This window comes from Pinus tabuliformis, chromosome 9, assembly GCF_031772625.1.
Source record: "Pinus tabuliformis cultivar Carrire ecotype Pingquan chromosome 9, CPIR1, whole genome shotgun sequence".
NCBI classification, from domain to species: domain Eukaryota; kingdom Viridiplantae; phylum Streptophyta; class Pinopsida; order Pinales; family Pinaceae; genus Pinus; species Pinus tabuliformis.
The window spans coordinates 304,352,897-304,373,806 of NC_142307.1; the positions used below are offsets into that span (position 1 = coordinate 304,352,897).

At 38.6% G+C, this 20,910-nt stretch overlaps 1 protein-coding gene across 2 annotated transcripts; it reads right to left on the bottom strand.

Annotated features, from left to right (window-relative positions):
- Positions 1-1,032: 1,032 nt before the first annotated feature.
- On the bottom strand, positions 1,033-19,857 carry LOC149148436 (uncharacterized). 2 transcript variants are annotated; one of them, XM_089439127.1, is made up of 6 exons: positions 19,449-19,857; positions 18,258-19,336; positions 18,017-18,132; positions 3,695-3,938; positions 1,997-3,583; positions 1,033-1,863 (listed from the first exon to the last, which is right to left on the bottom strand). In XM_089439127.1, exons 2-6 carry the CDS (start codon positions 19,131-19,133, stop codon positions 1,588-1,590), a joined length of 3,099 nt encoding a protein of 1,032 aa, XP_089295253.1. In that variant the 5' UTR covers positions 19,134-19,336; positions 19,449-19,857; the 3' UTR covers positions 1,033-1,587. The 2 variants fall into 2 exon arrangements, with proteins under 2 accessions (XP_089295253.1, XP_089295254.1); XM_089439128.1 differs by having other exon boundaries at positions 18,258-19,857.
- Positions 19,858-20,910: the final 1,053 nt, after the last annotated feature.

Sequence of the window (20,910 nt, forward strand, 5' to 3'; positions counted from 1 at the left end):
AAAGAATATTAAAAAAAAGTTTATGGTCGCCCATTATAATGTTAAAAAAAATTGACCATGACGAAGTATTGGCAAAAGATACTATCTAATAGACTTGAAAGAGAGATGGGTTAACAAGTTGGCCATGGCAAACAATTCTAATGTCTGGAGACATGGTTTTAAGGTCCATATCAATTACCTCAAACATGTGTGGTCCATGCACAATGTAAAGAGGCAACCCGTGCGGCAACCCACAATGTGTGGGCCATGCACAATGTAAAGCTGCCAGAAACCCACGCAACCCTATGTAATGAAAAGAGGCAACCGGTGCAGCACTTAAACAACGAAGACAAGACTAGATAACCGGGCATTAACATGTTTTCTCCGAGACACTCTTATGATTCCACGACTTGTGCTCAAAGATCCCAGAAACGCACGAAACCTATGTAAATAAAAAGAGGCAACCCGTGCGGCACTTGAACGTACGAAGACAAAACTAGCAATCGGGCATTAACATGTTTCAGGCTTGGAGAACCTTCCATCACCGCTCACCAACCATGCTTCATCGCCCTGTCATGCGTTTAATGGACATTATGATAGCTGGAAAGAGCAGTGCTTCTCAGGTTATAAATACAAGGTTTGCATACAGCCATGATAACAGACCTATTGTTGGGATTTTGTTGTTATATATAAGATGTGCATCTGTGTAGCTGGTTTGTGGTTATGTAACATTAAAGGGCTAAAGACCAATCTGTATTTTGTACAATCGTTCTGAATATTCAGAAATACAAATATACACCTATTTACCAAACAATCGTTCTCAATATTCAGAAATACAAATATACACCTATTTACCAAAACTTACACACATTCAAGGCCGGGCCCCAATTATATAGACAAAAATAATATTCCCTAAATAATAAGTTTGACACAGCTTATCCAATAAAAGGCAATGTGCAAAATAATTCCTCAGTTTTTTGGCAGGTGTTACTTTGCTCAATTCCCATATCTGAACTGCGAAGACAATTCAAGGATAACATCAAGAAAGCTGAATAAAACAACTAGATGATAAATAGATTCCAATAAAGGCTTATACAAGCAGATATTACAACATGAGCAAAGACGCATCATGTTATTTTTAAAAAGGAGCTCCAATGTAAGACACCTTCATGACAGGTTTTACAGTACTCAAAATTGTCTTCAAAGATGTCGCAATATAATGCTGAAAGGAAAAAACAAAATGTGCCAGATGATATTTGCTTTACCAAAGCGCAAAAATGCTTGAACAGACAACAGTAACACAACATATAGGCTGCTGTAACGAACAGCTTGTCGCTTTTCAAAATTTCTAGGTCGTCTTCACTAAGATAAGCGGTTATTACAGAACTATACTATTCCATCTGCCTCTCTGGTCCCATTAGTACAGATATCTACAAAAGAACTGAGATTATACAAATACAATTTTGGTCTTTGCAAGGAAAAATGTGACCCATGCCTTGCCTTTCTTTGCTCGCGCTTTTACATGATCACTTTATGCCATAGTCTTCCTTGTACACTTCCTCCATTGAAAATTCTTCATTGGAAGTGGCTTCCTCCAGTTGTAAATATCTACTTCATGCTCGTGTCTTCCTTCTGTGCTTCCTCCATTGAAAATTCCTCATCAAAAGAGGCTTCCTCTAGTTGTAAAAAACCATCTGTATTTTGTGGTCCATTAATGTTATTTCTTACATGGAAATTCAAATTTGCATCACTATGGATTGAAGATCTCTGATTAATTCCTGCCAGCAGATTTGATGAGACCACCGGATCGCACGAACCACCATAGAGCCCACGACTTCCAGTGACTAGTGTAGTTAGTTTAGATTTCCCATCCTGACATACATCCTGAGAAATAGCAACAAAAGCTAGAAATCTTCAGCATTTACATTCCTAGCAAATGATGCCTAAGAAATGGTTTTCAAGCAACATGGGTCAAAATATATTTAAAAAAAAAAAATATGAAGAGAATATGACTTACATATAAACAGGACAAGTTCGAACTCGACAAAACAGTGGGTACAATTCCCAATAATGACCCACTCTGCTGAGATGGTACACTGAAGCATATGTTGTTCTGATTACCTAATGTGCCAGATATTACCCCAGAGCAATGATTATAAAGAGATTCTTGTTCTCCCAGATTACGTAGAGCTTCCAAATGGGCATACAAGCTTTCTGTTTCATTCTGATGCTTGCTCAAAGCAGGAAAGCTTGACTTGAAAGATGTCTGGCAGCTTTCACCTTCAGATCCTCTCCAAGGTGATGAAAATCTTAAGCTGGTTAAAAGTTGCATAGCATGGGAATCTTCTTTCTCATCTGCAGGGCCTGATTCAGGAATCAATGTGCTCAGCAAGCCAGGAAGAATTGGAGATATTGCAGATGAGATTGATGGCCCTGCACTTACAAGATAACCCTGACCAGAGGAGTGAAAATCTATCACTGGAATGTGCACAATGGGGTCGGAGAAAAAGGGAGTGAAACTCGATATCTGCTGTGGAGTGGGCACAGTTACAAATGATGAAACAGGTAATGGGACTCTGACCACTGGGTCACTCAAGAAAGATGGTAAATTTGAAGTCTGCAGTGGAGTTGGAATATTGACCAATGATGGAACCGGCAGTGGGATTGGAGAGAAACTGACATTATGCAGATCTAGTGGCAGGGGAGGAATAAATGCAGAAGAGGATCCAACAGATAAGTACGAAGTTGGAGGGGGTAAGCTAACGGCTTCAGTTGACAATGATGGCAAAAATGGGGGAGTTATTGTATATTGTAAAGAGGATGCCCGCAGAGGACATGGGCAATAGTATGGTGAAAATATGGAACTGCCTGAAATTGGCACATGAGATGAAGCTGGCAGGTGAAATGCAAATGGATTGAAAGAAGCTTCTCCAATGGGAAGAGATTGTTGAGAAGGTAACCCATTTACAGAGCTAACAGGCAAATGAAGATACCGCTGTGGCAGAGGAGTGATATGCTCCCTACCATGCCCATTTCCAGAGATATCATTTGTTTTCTGATTTGAATTTGTACTAGTAACAGATATTGAGACCTGTGTGCTCCATGAATCAGTTGCATTATTATTGGAATCCTGAGAGTTGTTTGATGTTTGCACTGTCGAAAGGCTTGGACAGCCAATGACAGAAATGCTGCTGTGGACATCCATGCGTCTCTTAAGTTTCTCTCTTGATGAGGCCACAGTTCGTATACAAGAAACATTTCTTATCACTCCATCTTTAAAAGCACCAGTTCTAGGACTAAGGCTGCCTTGATTGCCAACATGTGAACGCCCATGCATCATTGGTTGACTTAAACCAAGTCTGAAGCGTTGTGAAGGTCTTACAAATGGAGCTGATACGTTGCTCAAGTTAGTTGCACCAGAGACTGCTTCAGTAGAGTTCACCCTGCTAACATTGCGTGAAGATGAAACTGAATCCTGATGGGTGGAAGAACTTACTGATCCAAGAAAAGAAGTTCTTAGATAAGTTGCAAATGAATCAAGGCGTGACTCACGGATTCCAGTAAGCTGTGAAAGAGAAGGCCTCCGTCCAAGGATATCTTTTATCTGTACAAAAGAGCCAGACATTAGCATTAATAGACAAAGTTCACACGTGGCAGTTTAATTCAACTACTAATACTGTTTCATTATATTCGCATACCACAGTTAGCAGTCTACCTTTGAGAGCAACTCATCTCCAACCAACTTAGACTTCTCCGACTGCCAGAAATATGAGAGCTTGCCACCAGGTAACCTTAACAAAAAAGATCTTCCAGAAGTATCTGATGAAATCCCTTCAATAACAACACTAAAGTTCTCATTACCAGGACTCAAAACAGCCAACCTCTCCACAACACCATCATCTCCGACAAATGAAAGGCGTAGATCAGAAGAAGGTAGCAAAGTCAGGCTCAAATAACCTCTGCAGCAGAGTAAAACAGGAAGGAAATCCTCAGTACATGCTATTGAAGATATCAGTTATTGTACATCACAATCCAAATGATCAAAAACAAAAGTTCTATGCATTGAGCCTCTTACAAACTATGACCTGGACTGACAGCCTAATAAATATCATCCACTCTCTAACCATCAGGATTTTCATACAAGGCTATATTTCCTGAATATACAAGTGATTGTTCCAGGTTGTTTCTTCTTAACATATTTTTCAGCTGCGTGACAGGCAGTACATATACCAGTAAGCAGAATAAATTGGATGTGAATAGCTCAATGCGGCAGAATCAGCATGGAAAATGTGGAGTTGGTATCTCTGAACCAAAGATTCAGTTGGCATTAAGTGTTCCCAACCTCTATGGTGATCTTAGATGCCACACAGAAAAACAGATTAAAAAGTACAAGCAAGTGCACATATGAAAGGGCAATGAAATTTTAGCTGCAAATTTAATTTAGTTAGTTAACATACATTTTTTTTCTTTTTAAATGAAAGAAGTCCTAGAACATAAGTAAAGTCATATCCTATAAATAGTTATAATACCATGATTAATGAAATTGTGGTATTTTTCTAACAATATTCAAGTCACAGACTTACAGTATCACGTAATGCCAACATATCATATATCCAATTTGCCTTGGAATGAACTCTAACAAGATGCAGCATTTCATGATCGCCAATATGTGATACCATAAAAAATCTATCTACCACTACTTAGTCAAGAACTTCATATTTCTAGGGCAAGTTCTGTATGGATTTAATTGTCTTAGATATATGGACAAATTCATTCCAATTAATAGACACAATGTGTAAGATGCAAATAAGCATATCTACTCCTATCCCTATAGAATTTCAATACAGAACAATCTACCAAGAACAATCTCTGTACCTTAAATAGCATCTCCCAGATCATTCACCTCTGTACAATTTTCTGGCAGCCAAACTTCAAAGCTGAAGCTGACATTATCAACCAGGGCCCCATAATATACATAACATGGAAAGCGAGGAACAATCATTCCAGAGAGGCTCTAATCAAAGTAGCATGTTAAGCCCTTAATAGATATTCATTCAAAGCTGATCAATACTTCCCCACTTCTCTCAAACCTGAGCCGGAAGCAAGCCACTCATAGATGCTGTCAGAGAGGGAGGATCAAGGATGGAATGAATGCTATGAAGCTATATAGAGATGTGTTTCACTGTCTTCGTTCCTTGCCATTTAGCAGATTGGCACCAGCCAACAGACCAGAAGGACTATCACTGTGGGAAGGCTAGAAAATAAAGAAAAAATAAAAATAAAAATGAGTGCCTAAAATAAGACCTTTGAAAGCTTCTCTTTATTTTAACAGGCAATTTATAAACATAGCAACCATTTTACACACATCTACATGACTTCAAGTGATATAGTTGTAACTGTCTCTCTAAACCAGTCACTAATGCAAATGGAAAGTCATTACAATCTTGATTATAATGCCAATTGGAACAGCTTCAATACAACATTGACATTTGTAGACCCTTATAATAACAAAAATTGTGAGCAATAAAGAAGTTTTCTCAAGAGTAGATAAGAAAGAATTTGAATTTAATATTCACCTAGCTAACCAGATTAACCTAACAGCTAATCATACAATATTAGCTCAAGAGTAGATAAGAAAGAATTTGAATTTAATATTCCCCTAGCTAACCAGATTAACCTAACAGCTAATCATACAATATTACATAAAATTTAACAGACTCAACACGTGAGATAAACCAGTGTCGCGAACATCCCGATTTTATCTCGAAATCACGATTTTTTGGCCTAGCCGATGTTTACCGATTTTTAAAAATATTTTTATGGTATCTTAATTTTGCTGATGTTTGCCAAATTTTTACCGATATTTTCCCGATTTTTACGAGTTTTTGGTTTTCTGGACCCTTGCACATTTTATCCTGAAGCCGATGTTCACAACATTGAGATAAACACAATATGCAAAGTTTAGATAACAACTAAAACAAATCAGACCACCTTAACAATAAAATTGCAAGCATAACAGGTGCAAAACAATGCTTCCTGAATTTGTTCCAGTTAAGCATTATCAAACTGCACATAAATCAAAACAACTCCGACAAGAATCAAGAAGCAAATCAGCAGGGACAACTCCCTATAAAACTTCACTTTCGCGACAACTGTAATTCAACTACAGATAAGACATGGTAAAAAATCATGAACTATTTTTGCAAAACAACTGTCTGACAATTTCAGAAGCTTCTATACTCTCATGCCTCTCACTTTACTGTTAGTGATGCAGATCTGAATCTAGCACTTAATCAAATATGCTAGGTAAATAATTCAAAACTCAGGACAACTCCTAATCCACATTGCAATCTTTCAAAATGCTTCCAATGATACATGGCTCAGGCAGTGTACTTGGGATTGGCTGACTATAACAAAACCAACTCCAGTTGGTTTTAGAGTCAGCGGCAGACTCAGTCTAAGTCAGCTTAGTCTGTTAACATATAAGCCTGCCAGCAGGACAGATAAGAAAATGAAACAGAGAAAAACAATCAAAAAGAAATGGTCTATGTTGCACCAGGGTACATCACTGCCTGAAAAATGGATGTACTTGCCAATCTTGCATTTGACCAGACACCTCAGATATGTTCTAATTTGCTCGAGGAGGTCACTGGGGACTCGACAATGTTTAGCCCACACCCAAACCATTCTGGTCCAGAAATCAGGAACATTTAAGGGACAGTCCTCAAGTCCCTCAAAAACTCAGGGTTGCCTCACAGTGTGTTGGCTTATGGTGATTCAAAAAGAAAACTAAAATAAAAATAAGGGCCATGTGGGACACAATTGGTAAATCCATAAACACTAAGAACCCTACTCTAATGCTCAGTTCTCTCATTCCACTTCTTGTTCCACATTCACTCTCACAGAGCTAACAGATTTCCCCTTCATGCTGCCTGCAATTTCTGTTTAGATCCACTTCTCACATTACCTCACTCACTCTTATCTTACATGGAATCAGCCTTACCTTTGCAAAGACTCGAGATGAAGCTGCCTCAACAGTTCAAACCTCAATTGCGGCAGTCTCTCTGACTCTACCTGTGAATGTTGCCCAGAAATCAGAGAGATTCCCAATGCAAAAAATAGATTGAAGGGGGGATCTTGTAGCATTGAAGACTGAAGTGCATTCACCAGAATTCCAGGTTCTCATTGTTTATTATGGTTACCACAGTTTTTGCTGGTTATATCAGTGGTTTTCAAATCCGTTTATGTTTGAACAACAGCAGCAAAGCCTACTGTTTTTTTCTTTTTGTGCATTTCTTCCAAAATCTCAACAGAAATCCAAACAGAGGGCATTCTCTTCCCTCTCCTAAAGACTAACTACAACATTGACAGAAACAATTGAATACTCAAATTCCATCCACTAGAAGAAATCCTTGAAACAATTTGTCAAAAAGATCACCCAAAAGAATCAGAAATGCGGAAATGATTTAGAGAAATGGCTATACAACCTCTGTTGTCATACATTTACAGGCAGCTACACTGGATTTTACCATTATCGTTAAATTATACAAGCACTATGTATTGTATTTTGCATTTTCTCATTTTAGACTATCATTCATGTTTTTCCCGACTCCTCATTTTGAGTATATAATCAGTTTGCACATTTTCATTAAATGCATTAGTCTTTACCCCTTGCTTTATCAATGATTATAAATTTGCATGTGATTGGTTTATGAAGTTTTTGGTTTCAACTTTCAAGTTTCTGTTTATATGAAATTCTAAGATCTTTGACTTTAAAGTTCAAAAGTAAGGATAATGCTCAAGTTTATGAATTTATTCATAGTTTAAACCTTGGAACAATTCATGCATAGAGTTTATGAATTTATTCATTATTTAAAGTTTGAAATGATTCACATATACGTTATTGTAAATCTTTGTTATTTTTTAATTTCCTAAGTACCACCATTTTGCTTTACAGGGTTTTGTTATGCATTATCAGGTTCTGTAAAGTCTAAACATCACCATATACGTCATTGTAATTCTTTGTTATTTTTTAATTTCCAAATTACCACCATTTTGCTTTACAGGGTTTTGTTATGCATTATCAGGTTCTGTAAAGTCTAAACATCACCTTATGGATACATGAGAAAGAAAGTAATCCGTGCAAACCAACAAAAGAGAAAGGATGTCATATTTTCTCTTTCCTACCTCCTCCTTTGTCTTCCTACTTATGGTCCATAACACTTTGATCCTGGTCAACATATCTTTGGATCCTTTTAGCACTTAATTTATCAAGTTTGAACATTTGTCATTTACCATGGACAGACAAAATGTTCAAGGCCAAGGTGTCAGATTCATGGTTTATGTGAAGGGGCTTGAATCTTGGTGTCCAATTTGTGAACACATTGGACACACTGTACCCATGTGTCAGACACACCACATCACATGTCTATTGTAACGGATGTACACATGACACAGTGTATCTAACATGTAGGTACAGCATGCCCCAGCATGTCTGACACCTGCAGAACCAAAAAGCCATTCCCATAAATTAAAAACCCTAAACCTCAAACTGCCACCTCTCTTTTGTCATAGTTTCATTGCTGTTTGCTCAACTCTCAAGGAGTATGAGGGTAACGAGAAAACCATATTAAATGAGATTTCTGTGAGATTGCTGCATCTACAGTTTACATTTTTTCCCCGGAGAGGAGAATTCTCCAACAGCAAAACTCCTTTTTCTTTTATTTATCCCAATGAAACAATGGCACAATCATCAAGGACTAGCACTTAAGGTCAAAAAGAAAAGCAAAGAATGTCTGTGTTGGTGTTGTTTCTCCACCATGTCCACCACTGTTCGTGTTCACAATATTGGAAGTAGAGCTGCCATTTCTGCACAAAACAGATCAGTCAAGAAAGAAATACCCCTTGTGAAAATATGTAACTAGAGCACCAGAGCCTAGGAGAAAGGCTGGGGAAGAAACCTTCTTTTGGACATGTAATTTCTGTAAAGTTGATATCCAGAGCAACTCTTGGCAAGACAAGGGACATTCATTGGGCCTTACCGGTAGAAGTATTGTAGCATGTGAAGTGTTCCTAAGTGAATGAAGAAGTACAAAAACAATGATAATTTAGAATTGAGGGAGGTTGAGCACCAACTAGCGTATGCAGATATTCAGATGATCCTCTTCCAGTCTTGAGGAAGACATCTGACAGAAGTGGGAAAAGGAAAAGATGGCAGATAAACTCTTAGTGCCTGTTATATCAAAAGGTGACATGAAAGAGTGTACCAGTCTTCTTGTATTCAGTATCCTTGTCATCTATCAATCTACCACGTGGCACCCACATGGCTACCTCGATCGTCCACCATGTCACCAGCCATGTGGTAAATCCACACAGCTACCAACCTACTCATACTGGTCAGTGATCATGTAAGACCCAGTATATCATGAGTGTGACCCAACTCACAAGACATACATGCTATATGAAAAGTATTATGGGTGTGGGCCCCTCGAAGCCCATGTCATAAACACTAGCCCATTGTGCCAAATCATCATAGGTGATAGGTCCCAACCCTTCATCCAATTCTTCTGAGGTCCTGGGTGACACCATCCATCGTCACTCCGCTTACGTGGACAAGGTCCCACACGACCTTTGAACCGAGGTTACGTGGGTGCAAGAGCGGGATTTTCAAAAGCTCCCAATTTGGGAGCGATTCCAAGAGCGTTTTTTATATAATATATATATATTTTTATACTTTGAGGCATATATGTCTAACAAAAGCATGTAAAATGATGAATTAGATATAAAAAACATAGATTGAACCATATAACAACAATTATCTAGAAGTTATGATCTTCATCAACCACGTCCACAAGTTAGTAACATACAACATATTGAGTCTCATGATTCATCAATCTTAAAGTTTCAAGCTTTCAAAATTCAATATATAACATTTATCATCATTGATCACCAAAGTTGTACTTGTAAGCTAAGTGTAACCATTACAACAAATAATATCTAACATGAAATGAAATGTTATAGAATGAAATGAAATGAAATGAAATGAAACGACTTTCATGAAGCATCATATTCATAATTCATTACTGATGAGTTATAATTGCCAACTTCAAACTTAAATTGTCATACAAAAAATATCATAATAAATATGAAAGAGTCAATAGTTATAAAAACTACTAGAAACTAGAAAAGACAAGTAAATCTATTATCTATTGCTAATGCTTGGGCCTCTTGCCACCACAAGAAATGTCTAAGTTTTTAGTCTTGTTGTAAAATCAAGTTTTGTCATTAATACCACCCTCTAAGCATTAATATCCAAAAGTATAGTTTTCATTACCTCTGGATCTGTATAGGTATCTTTGCCATTAATATCACCCTCTAAGCATTAACATAAGATAGAAAATGTGTCAAGTCAATATTTTGTTTGAATGATGCGTACATTTTTAGGGGGGGTCATGATAGAGGAGTTCGACAACCAATGTCACTAACATCAAGGTACATAGAGGGATTGGTGCTCTTGATTAAATATGAGTTCCATACCCTAATACATGACAAACTCCAATCAAAACATTGCAATTCCCCCAATCATGAAAACCTGAAAAACTGATAAGTCCGTTGAATTTTAAATGAAATCTAAAATTCTACTTTCTCCATATGAAATTCAATGAGGTCGGAACCACTCTCAAACATCTCAAGTCATTTCATGGTAATTTTAAAAATTTAAATAAAAGGATGAAATGAAGATTAAGGAGAATGTCACTTTTACTTCAAGAATTTAACATTACCATGAATTGCATATCAATACTAGGGCCATAGGCTTGATCATTAGGCTACACCACTCAAAACTCATTTATTTCTTTGAAAAAAATTACATTTGGAATATTACTGCAAAAAAAATTGCATAAAAGACTAAACGCTCCAAAAAGGTAAGGAGCGTTATTTTTAGGGAGCGCACTCCCAAGACGCTACGATGTCACTCCAGCTTGGAGCGTGAATTGGGAGCGAGCATGGGGGGTAGGCTCCCTCGCAACCCTGCTTTGAACACCAAACCATTCATGGTGTTCCCCACTGAGATAGTTTTGGAGGGTTTTCTCCACGTTATGCACAAGGTGTTGGCCCCACTACCACCTCATCCCGGGAACTTGATCTCAGGAGTTTCCCTTATTGCTCCCTCGAATCTTTTGGGGACTCCAATTTTGGGACACGTGTGCTATTGTGAACTCTCCAATCTCAACAGTCCTGATTTAATAATGAACCCCCTCCTCCCTATGACGTCACTAGGGAGGCCGGCATTCATGTTTCTATTCTTGATTTCGTCACTTGAATCCAACGGTCCTGTCTCGTCTCTATCCAATAGATGATATTCAAACATTGTTTATTTTTTTTGAATTTTCATTGTTTTTTTGCATTTGCCATTGGCATTTGGTTGGGTAACTTGGGTTTAGAAATTGGGATTTTGGAAATAATTAACTTGTAATTTTGCAAATGCTAAATTGTAATTTGTATTATGTAATCCTAAATTCCTATTTCCTAATCCTTATCAGTGTTGTTAAAATCGCGATAAAATCGCGATTTTTTCGCAAATCCGATTTTATCACGATTTTTATCAATAAAAATCGGCACTTTTTTTTATAGGCGATTTTTTTTTTCGAAAAAATCGCGAGTTTTTAAAAAAATCGCGATTTTTCCGGTAAAAATCGCCAGAGGCGCGGGCAGCGGGCGTTTTATATGGAAAATCGATTTTTATTTTATTTCATTGAGCAGTCCGCGCGGAGGAGGAGGAGAAGAAGTGAGGGAGAGGGTTGCCGTCGGATTTGGGAGCGAATCCAAGCGATTTTAGGAGGAATCCAAGCCAAGATCACCAATTTGTCCATAAACCAGGTATGTAGATTAATTTTTTTTTGTTTTGCTTCTATAAAAACTTTGTTTTTCATTGTTTTTAAAGAATTTTTGGAAATTTTTCATTGATTTGGGATGGGTTATTTGTTATGACTATGAGAACCAATTTTTTATTTTTATTTTCTCATTTTCTTTAAACATTGTTTATTTTTTTTGAATTTTCATTGTTTTTTTGCATTTGCCATTGGCATTTGGTTGGGTAACTTGGGTTTAGAAATTGGGATTTTGGAAATAATTAACTTGTAATTTTGCAAATGCTAAATTGTAATTTGTATTATGTAATCCTAAATTCCTATTTCCTAATCCTTATTTTTAATTTTTTCCATAGGTTTGCAAATTCAAAATTCAAAAACAAACATGCCAAGGAAATTGGATCCTTTCTGGGAATATGGTGACCCTAAAACTCCGAATGATAGACAAAACTTGTATTGCAAGTTGTGTGGAAAGGAGATATTCGGGGGGGTGTACAGGTTGAAGTTCCACCTTGCACAAATCCCTGGACGTGATGTGGTGCCCTATCCTAATACAAATGCTGAAATTATCCGAAAAGCCATGAGAGCATTGGGAGAATTAGAGCACTCTAAAGAGGCCAAAGAAGAACTCAAAAGGCAACTAAAAAGGTCAGTTGAAGGAAGTGGGCCAAGTGGCACTGGTTCTACTGCAGCGTCAGTCAATCCGGTAGCTGCATCATCATTTTTTGTTCCTCGAACCACACCTGTTGCACAACCAACTATCGGTTCAATGATGAAAAGAACTGAAAAAGAACAAGCTGACAAGTTGATGACAAAATTTCTCCTCTGGAGTGATATTCCTTTCAGCATTGTAAGGAATAATCCATTTTTCCAACCTACTGTTGATGCTATTGCCAGTGTTGGCTCGGGGTACAAAATCCCTTCTCTTCATGATTTCAGAGGCCGGCTTCTTCAAGATGAAAAGCGTGACTGCACCCAAAGATTGGAGGATTTTAGGGAATCCTGGGCACAAACAGGATGCACTGTTATGTCAGATGGTTGGACTGACCAAAAGGGGAGAACCCTTATAAACTTCTTGGTTAGTTGTCCCAGGGGGACTATGTTTATCAAATCTATTGATGCAACTCATCAAATCAAAGATGCAAAAAATTTATGTGATTTGCTGGATGTGTTTATTTTGGAGGTGGGTGCAGAAAATGTTGTCCAAGTCATAACGGACAACGCTGCAAATTATGTTGCTGCTGGTAGAATGCTTATGGACAGGCATCCTACTTTATTTTGGACACCTTGTGCTGCCCATTGTATTGATTTGATGTTAGAGGACATAGGGAAAATTCCCTTTGTCAAAGAGGCTGTTGACTCATCAAAAACCATCACAAAATTTATTTACAATCACACATCTGTGCTTAGCTTGATGAGAAAATGCACCAACAACAAAGAGTTGGTGCGCCCCGCCATTACACGATTTGCGACGAGTTTCATATCTCTTCAATCCCTCTTGAAATCTATGTGGGATTTGAAGAGAATGTTTGTTTCAGAGGAGTGGCGTTCTTCGCCAATGAGCCGCAAACCAGAAGGAGAGGCCGTCTGCAGACTTGTTTCATACCAAGAAGACTTCTGGGCAGGAGTGCAGGAGGTGTGCGCTGTCACTGAACCTTTGGTAAAGGTTCTTCGGTTGGTAGATGGTGAGAAGCCCGCAATGGGCTATTTGTATGAAGCCATGGACAGGGCCAAAGAAGCCATTCGGTCCTACTATGATGACAAGGGAGATGATGGGTTCCAGAGACAACTCCTTCTATGGAACGTCATTGATGAGCGATGGAACAAAACACTCCATCGTCCCATTCATGCTGCTGGGCTTTTCCTGAACCCTGCATTTTCTTATGCATGTGGGTTTGATTTTGATGCTGAGATCATGGATGGATTATTAACCTGTGTCCAGAAGATGGTGAGAACTCCAGAACAACGTATGGAGGTCTCTAATCAAATTGAGACGTATAAGATGTCAGGTGGCACATTTGGCTTTGATATGGCTATCTTTGATAGGACGGCCAAAATGCCAGGTATTTTTTAGTTTGTAACTTTGTTTCAAATTTCATTGTCTCTTCAAATTCCATTTTTTTCTTATGTTTATTTGTAATTTTGTTGTAGCCGCATGGTGGAAGATGTATGGTGGCAGAGTACCCCTTTTGCAAAAGCTTGCCATACGCATCCTCAGCCAAACATGCAGCTCCTCGGGATGTGAGCGCAATTGGAGTGTATTTGAAAAAATACACAACAAGAAGCGCAATAGGTTAACAACTTAACACTTAAACATTTAAAATATTGCAAATTTCCAAATAAATTTTTGAATTCATTAAACAATATTTTTTTTTATAATATTAATTATTAATTATTATTTCATGAACTTTGTACAGGTTGGAGTCCCGTAGACTTAATGACATGGTCTATGTCTACTACAATCTTCGATTGTGGGTGAGGCAACTAGACAAGACACCTGATATGGAAGCCATCTCATTGGATGAGATTGACACCTCTGCTGAATGGAGGGTTGAGACCGAGAGGCCTCTCATGGATCCCACTGAGGATTGGTTAGTGCAGGATGAGGGGGAGGAGGAGGGGGAGGAGGAGCAGGAGCAGGAGCAGGAGCAGGAGGAGGAGGAGTTGGAGGAGCAGGAGCAGGAGGTGACACCGCCTACCCGGGCTACCACTAGAGGACGTGGTCTCTGTCTACCTACAGTAGCTGCTACTTCTACAGCTACTTCTTCAGCTTCTAGAGCACGTCAGACTCCACTGCCATTTCCACCACCACAGGCACCAGCATCTTCATCTAGGGGGAAAGGGAAAGCAGTGACATTTTCTCGCAAGAGGGGCAGAGGAAATCAATAGGATTAGAGTCTTAGACTTTCATTTTATTGTATATGACATTATGACATGATGAGATACATTATCATATTTTTTGTTGATATTTTGAGGCTGAGTTGGGACTCAGGACTTACTATTCAGGACATGATTCAATGTTATGTGTGATTTTAGCGCTAGAAATGATATTAAACATCTTATATATTAGTTTTTTTATCATATTTATGTGTCAATGTATTTATTTTATGTTGTAGATGGTTTAGATATTAAAAAAATTGAAAAAAAATGAAAAAAAATGAATATTTTTGTGCCAAACGATTTTTTCCCGATTTTTTCCCGATTTTAACGATTTTTCCGATTTTTTCCCGGCGACGATTAAATCCCGATCGCGCTTTTAACAACATTGATTCAAGGGCCTGTCCTCGTTTGATACAATAGGGTCCGCTTTTGGGTCCCCAACGTCTGCTCACCAATGAATCTCCACTATCGAACAACGCATGTTCCAAAGCACTTTGTCCCGGGTGGAATGCACCATTTAACCCAACCCCACAAAGGTTAAGCCCCATTTTCCCGAGTGCTCTACCTCTTAGCCATGTATGATCGTGGCAAACAATGGCTTCAATCTGATGGTTTTTAAGGGACCCTTCCTGGCTTGTTCTATATATATATATATATATATATATATATATATATATATATATATAACCAACGTTATCCCTCCTAAGCTTATGGACGAAAACCTACGGTGGTTCTAATCCTATAATGTCCTGACATACATATATTTTTACAAGGCCCCCGCGGCCTACAACCTGCATAATATATATATATATATATATATATATATATATATATAGATGACCAATGGTATCCCTCTTCAGCTTATGCACAGAAGCTTGTCCAATAGCCAAGACGTTTATAAAGCAGATATACCAACAAGTTAATAGAAATGATTTACCCATTTGCTGATTGTTCAACCTCTTTATATTCATGCAAACTTAGATTATTCAAGATCAACACATCCACAAGGAATGAACCTCTTCACATGAAAATGAAGCATTCCACAAAGCCTATACGTACACTAGTGGCATTCTTGCTCATACGAGAAACAACGCCCCTATCATTAACATTGCATTCGCTCAACACCATAAGTAGAGACATGAGAAGCATAGACACAACATATGATTATGCATACTTATCTTATAGGAGATCTAGCAACTAAGAGTGGGACTCTCACTCTCCACCCAACCATAAACGAGCTACAACCACTGTTACTTGTATCTGTCACCTCGAGCCAAATTCTAGTGCTTGAGGTGGAGTGCTCCTTAAGAGGAAATTCAACCAACACAACAACTGAAACAAGATGCCACAAGGCCACACTGCCTTCAACCACTAGCTACACAAGTTTCTCACCCAGTCCCTTAAGACACAATTAACATGCCAGTATACCACAGTGCAGAGAGTTTTTAGTTGGCATTCAAGAGAAGAGAATCCACATCAAGGAAGATTATTCAGCGGATAAGTTATTGTATGAGCATCGATGTCATGTTTACTAGGTAATTCATTAGCAAGAGTGTGCGCTAATTTCATCAACTCCCAAAACCTAGGGTTTCTCTCCTAGCCAGTGGTTCATCAATCCACAAGCTTCTAGTGGTTCTTCACCCTTCGGGCAAGCCACTGCTCTCCACAATGTTTTTCACCAGGCAAGCCTCATCGAAGGTTCCTCAATTGGTTCACTTTCTCCAAAGCTTGATCACTGTGTCTTGATCGTTGCTCATGTAACTCTCTTACTCTGCATATGTGTGAAAGTGAATCCTCTCTTAATACCTCCAACCCTTGGAGGAATTTCTCCAATGCTCACCATTGTTTCTTTCCACTGTGCATGCCGGAGAGAGTTCAAGTCTGTTTTCTTCCCTGCTTAGCATATGCCCTCCTATCTTCTCTACCCTCTTCAACTTGTTTCGTTCCTTCCCCAACAAATCAACCATCTTCCTTTTTCCTAGACCCATGCAGGTCAAATGCCTTGGACAACACAACCCATGTTGTCTTCAATATTTTTGTCCCTTTGTTTCTTATGGTTGAAGTTTAAAGAACACTTGGGCCTATCCTCTTCTTTTCAGTTGAATTTATCAGAGTCTACCTATTTAAAACCACTCAAGCCAACCAGGACTGTTATTTAAAACAACCCCTTCCTCAAGCAATCTCCCTCCTCAAGCACTAGAATCTGTGTCCCTTTCTCTCAACCCTTCTATTAATTACAATTTATTTGTGATAAGGAATATTAGCAAGGAGATGTCACAGCCTCAATGTTTAATATTATCCAGATTATCAATTACTTTCTCAGGACATTAATTTTATCCATCTTAATGTGAAATATAATTTTTACCTATTTGAAAACTGGCATGCAATATGGCTTAACATACTTGCATGTTTGGTCTCTACTTTGCAAGTCTTCCCTCAGGTTTGCTGCACTGTAAACCTACAGAAACTTCTAAGATTTTACTCCTCTGGAAATACACCAGCCTTCCATAGCTAGATGAAATTCTACATTAACAAACTCTTTATAATGCCACTTTTTTCCTACACTACAAGATAGTTACACCATTACTAATTACCTGATGAGAAGAACCTGGACATTTAATTTATGCAGTTTAAGTTCTACTAATCAAACATTACATCCAACTTTTAGCTTCCACCTACAAGCATTGCTAAGCTATAGATTTCTTGAAATGCCAACCAGAATAGATACTTTTGTGGGTATGGCTCACTTTTGGCTAAACATCCCTTGATAAAAAAAAGGATCCTGGTTAGCAACAGTTTAATGAAAATGTATACATATTACTAAAGTGGTGATCTGAAGAAGAAGACTGCACCATTTCAGAAAATAGAAATGACACCAGAATCATGTGAATATAGAAGGCATTTTCTTACGCACAATGTTCTTCAAATAGTCTGGGTCAAAAACACAACAGCCGAATCCAGGCAGGAAGCAGAAACGGCCAATCTGCAGTCACACCAGCTGGGAGACCAATTTGCCACCGAGAGAATTCCAGTGGAGCACTTGAGTACTTTTAGTGGGCATAATCAACACATTAAAAACCATATCTGCCTCTTTCAAGGTGTTCTGTCACTTTCTAAAAATATACTTAATACAAGAATCTGATCAACCTAAGACTTTTCCCAAAGAATTTCATGTAAAATAAAAGGGAAAAAAGGTTAAGAAAAAAAAAGGTACCAACACATTTCTATAATCCTCGAATATTTACTACTTTCGAATAGAAGTAAAACTGAACTGAACAAAAGAAACATACCTCGTCGAAGTTGGGCACAATAGGCTGCCTTGTTTAATTACTTTTCCCACACGGATTGAAACAAGTGGAACGCACAGGCAACGAGCAAGCATCCCAAGCTCTCGTGCCTTGAAATGCTGCAACATCATGTTAAAGTACATTAAACTACATACAATTTGAGTATTTTTTTAGAACTAATAAAATTCTAATAGGACTTCTTCTGAACCTAATCGTAACTGAATAGGGGGGAAATGGCTCTTGCCTGACTAAGCTGAGCTAGAAGACGATCATCAGCACCGGAGCAGGAAACATTAAGTTGTAACATTGGCCTCAGCCTCTCATCTGCACGGCATGCCCCCATTACTTGTAAATCTAAAGCTTGAAGCCACTGCAACATTCCATTTTCCCTTTCAGTTTGTTGAAGCAACAAATCCCCATCTCCTGTGCCCTGCAACACTTCAGTGAGCCTTCGTGCAATACTAATATGATGCCCTCTATCATTACTAGGCTGCACCTCGGCGCCACCATTCCCACCATCATGCCCGCTGCCAAGTTCTAATCTGGGCTCCGCAGGCATTCTGCATTCTACAACAGAGGAAGTAACAGTGCAGCTACTGAATCCTCCATCTGGTAACCTTGATTCTGCATTTCCTAGAGGCGGAAAGAAGGAACGAGACGTCGTAGCGACATGAACCACTGAGGCTCCAACTGCCGATGGTTCGTGCAGAGGGGAAGCCGGGACTTGCAGAGCAACGGCCGTGGCTTTACCCAATAAGCGGCCTCCCCGCACATAATTAGCACTGCAAGCTGACGAACCAGACAAATCAATGAGAGACGTCAAATGTGTAACACTCCTGGAAGGAATGCAATCCACGACAGAGCAATTCCGTTCGTCCAAAACACTTGTGGTGCAGGAAACAGAAACATTGACAGCGTGGGGATGAATTTGCGGCAGGCCGCTGCAAGAACTTTCTGAAATCTGGCCGATCTTGAAAATTGTCTGTTCGTTTGTAATTTCCACGCTATTTCCCCTTCGGCTTGCCTCTGAACCTTGCGACTCAGAGGACGAACCCTCCGACTGCCTGGATTCTGCATCCTCTTTCTTTAAACAGGCCATTTCATTTTTCCGATTGTGCATCTTGGTGAATTTCCTCAGCTTCGAACTGTCCAAAGCGGGTTCAAGGAAATATATAGCACGATCTTTGACCAGAATAACTTACCCGGCAAGAAACCCCACAGGCTTTCAGCAGTACCCGAAACACAACAAACGAAGATACTCAAACCCGATCGTTTACACGAAACCTCGAAACTCCGATAAAAGGATTAACCACGAACTCAATGCTGCAAACACCAGTAATTCCCATTACAATCAATTTCCATAGCATAAATTAAAGCCGATTCCACCAGTTCTAAAGATACAAGCCAGAGAACCCAGATTTCAACGAAATTCTACCTTTCCCGGGAAAATTTGTAAGCCGCGTCCACAGAAAAGGGATCCGAAGCCGATCTTTACACGAAGAGTATTTCACGGCCGAAGAATTTCAAGGCAAGCTATCTTTCAGCGAATTTGTGCAAGCTGTACCTTCAAACCCTTGCGGTGGCCTAACAATTATACAAAATACGCCGATAGAGAGGTTGAAACACAGAAACAGAAAAAAATAAATGAAACCCTCGTACTAAGGCCGAGTTTTGCAGCTTCTAAGTAAATACCACTCCTGAAGCGTCTGTTTCAGCAATGTCAAAACCCTCTGCGAAGGAAAAGGTCGAGGAATTTGAGCAAAGCCGGAAGAGTTTTACGTCAGTAAATTGAAAACCCTCAGAAGTCGGTGTTGCACTTGGCCATACCGATTGGCCTTTAGTAGAGAAAGAAAAGCTCGAGAAATTTTCAAAAAATATTTAATAATGTGAAGCAGGCTCAATTAAATAAATTTTGGGCGTCCGCTCAATCAGTTGGGCCACATCATCCCGCTGTCTGGGTTTCGAGTGGGTCCCCACGCTTAGGCTTAATTAAATCAATTTTGGCCTCCGCTCAATCAGTTGGGCCACATCATCCCGCTGTCTGGGTTTCGAGTGGGCCCCGCAAGCGTGGGGACCCACCACCGGCTTTTGCCCTTTCGCGCGGGAATCGTCGGTCGCTGTCGGCTTTCATGTTTGTGTCATGGAATGATGTGTTTATGGACTCGTCATCATGCATGGCCATAGCCATGTATAGATGCTTATCAATTTTAGAAATTTAGGGTTTCAACGATTATAATAATAAATTCTCAAATTTACGAGATTTTAGAAATCTAGGGTTTCAACGAGTATAATAATAAATTCTCAAATTTACGAGATTTTAGAAATCTAGGGTTTCAACGATCATAATAATTCTCAAATTTATGAGTGTGACAGTTCAAGGGTGGCAATAGAGATTATGTCAATCAGCACTAAATGTGTGAGAGTTATTTTATTTTATTAATCACAAAATATTTCTGTACTCAATAATAAATAGTTATTTTATTAATCACAAAATATTTCCGTGCACACCAATAAATAGTTATTTTATTAATCAGCAATAAATAATATTAACTTCATCGTAATTATTTACATTAATTCATATTTTTATATAAGTTTTTTGTTTAACCATTTTTTTTACGAGGTTCGGAACCGTATTTCTTTTAATGAGGGCGGTAACCATAAGTTAAAATTTGATTTAAGTATCTTGTTTGTCTTATGTGATATTTGATATTATATAGAAATTATATGGTTGTTTTTTTAATATTTCATATTAGACGACTTCTTTCTAGTGTTGGTAATCATGTATAATAGTTTTTTCTAATGGGATGTTTTTGTCGGAAAACCATTCTTGGTTTTCTGGTGAGAGGGTTTTTTTAAGAAAATCATTGACATGCAAAGCGTCTACTTGGCCCAGCGTC

Excerpts from the sequence above, each read along its gene's own strand:
- LOC149148436 (XM_089439127.1), bottom strand. The coding sequence starts at position 19,133 with ATGCACAATCGGAAAAATGAAATGGCCTGTTTAAAGAAAGAGGATGCA. Across the intron at positions 18,133-18,257 it reads TTCTAGCTCAGCTTAGTCAG|CATTTCAAGGCACGAGAGCT; the intron begins GCAAGAGCCATT and ends ATGATGTTGCAG. Across the intron at positions 3,584-3,694 it reads GAGATGAGTTGCTCTCAAAG|ATAAAAGATATCCTTGGACG; the intron begins GTAGACTGCTAA and ends TCTTTTGTACAG.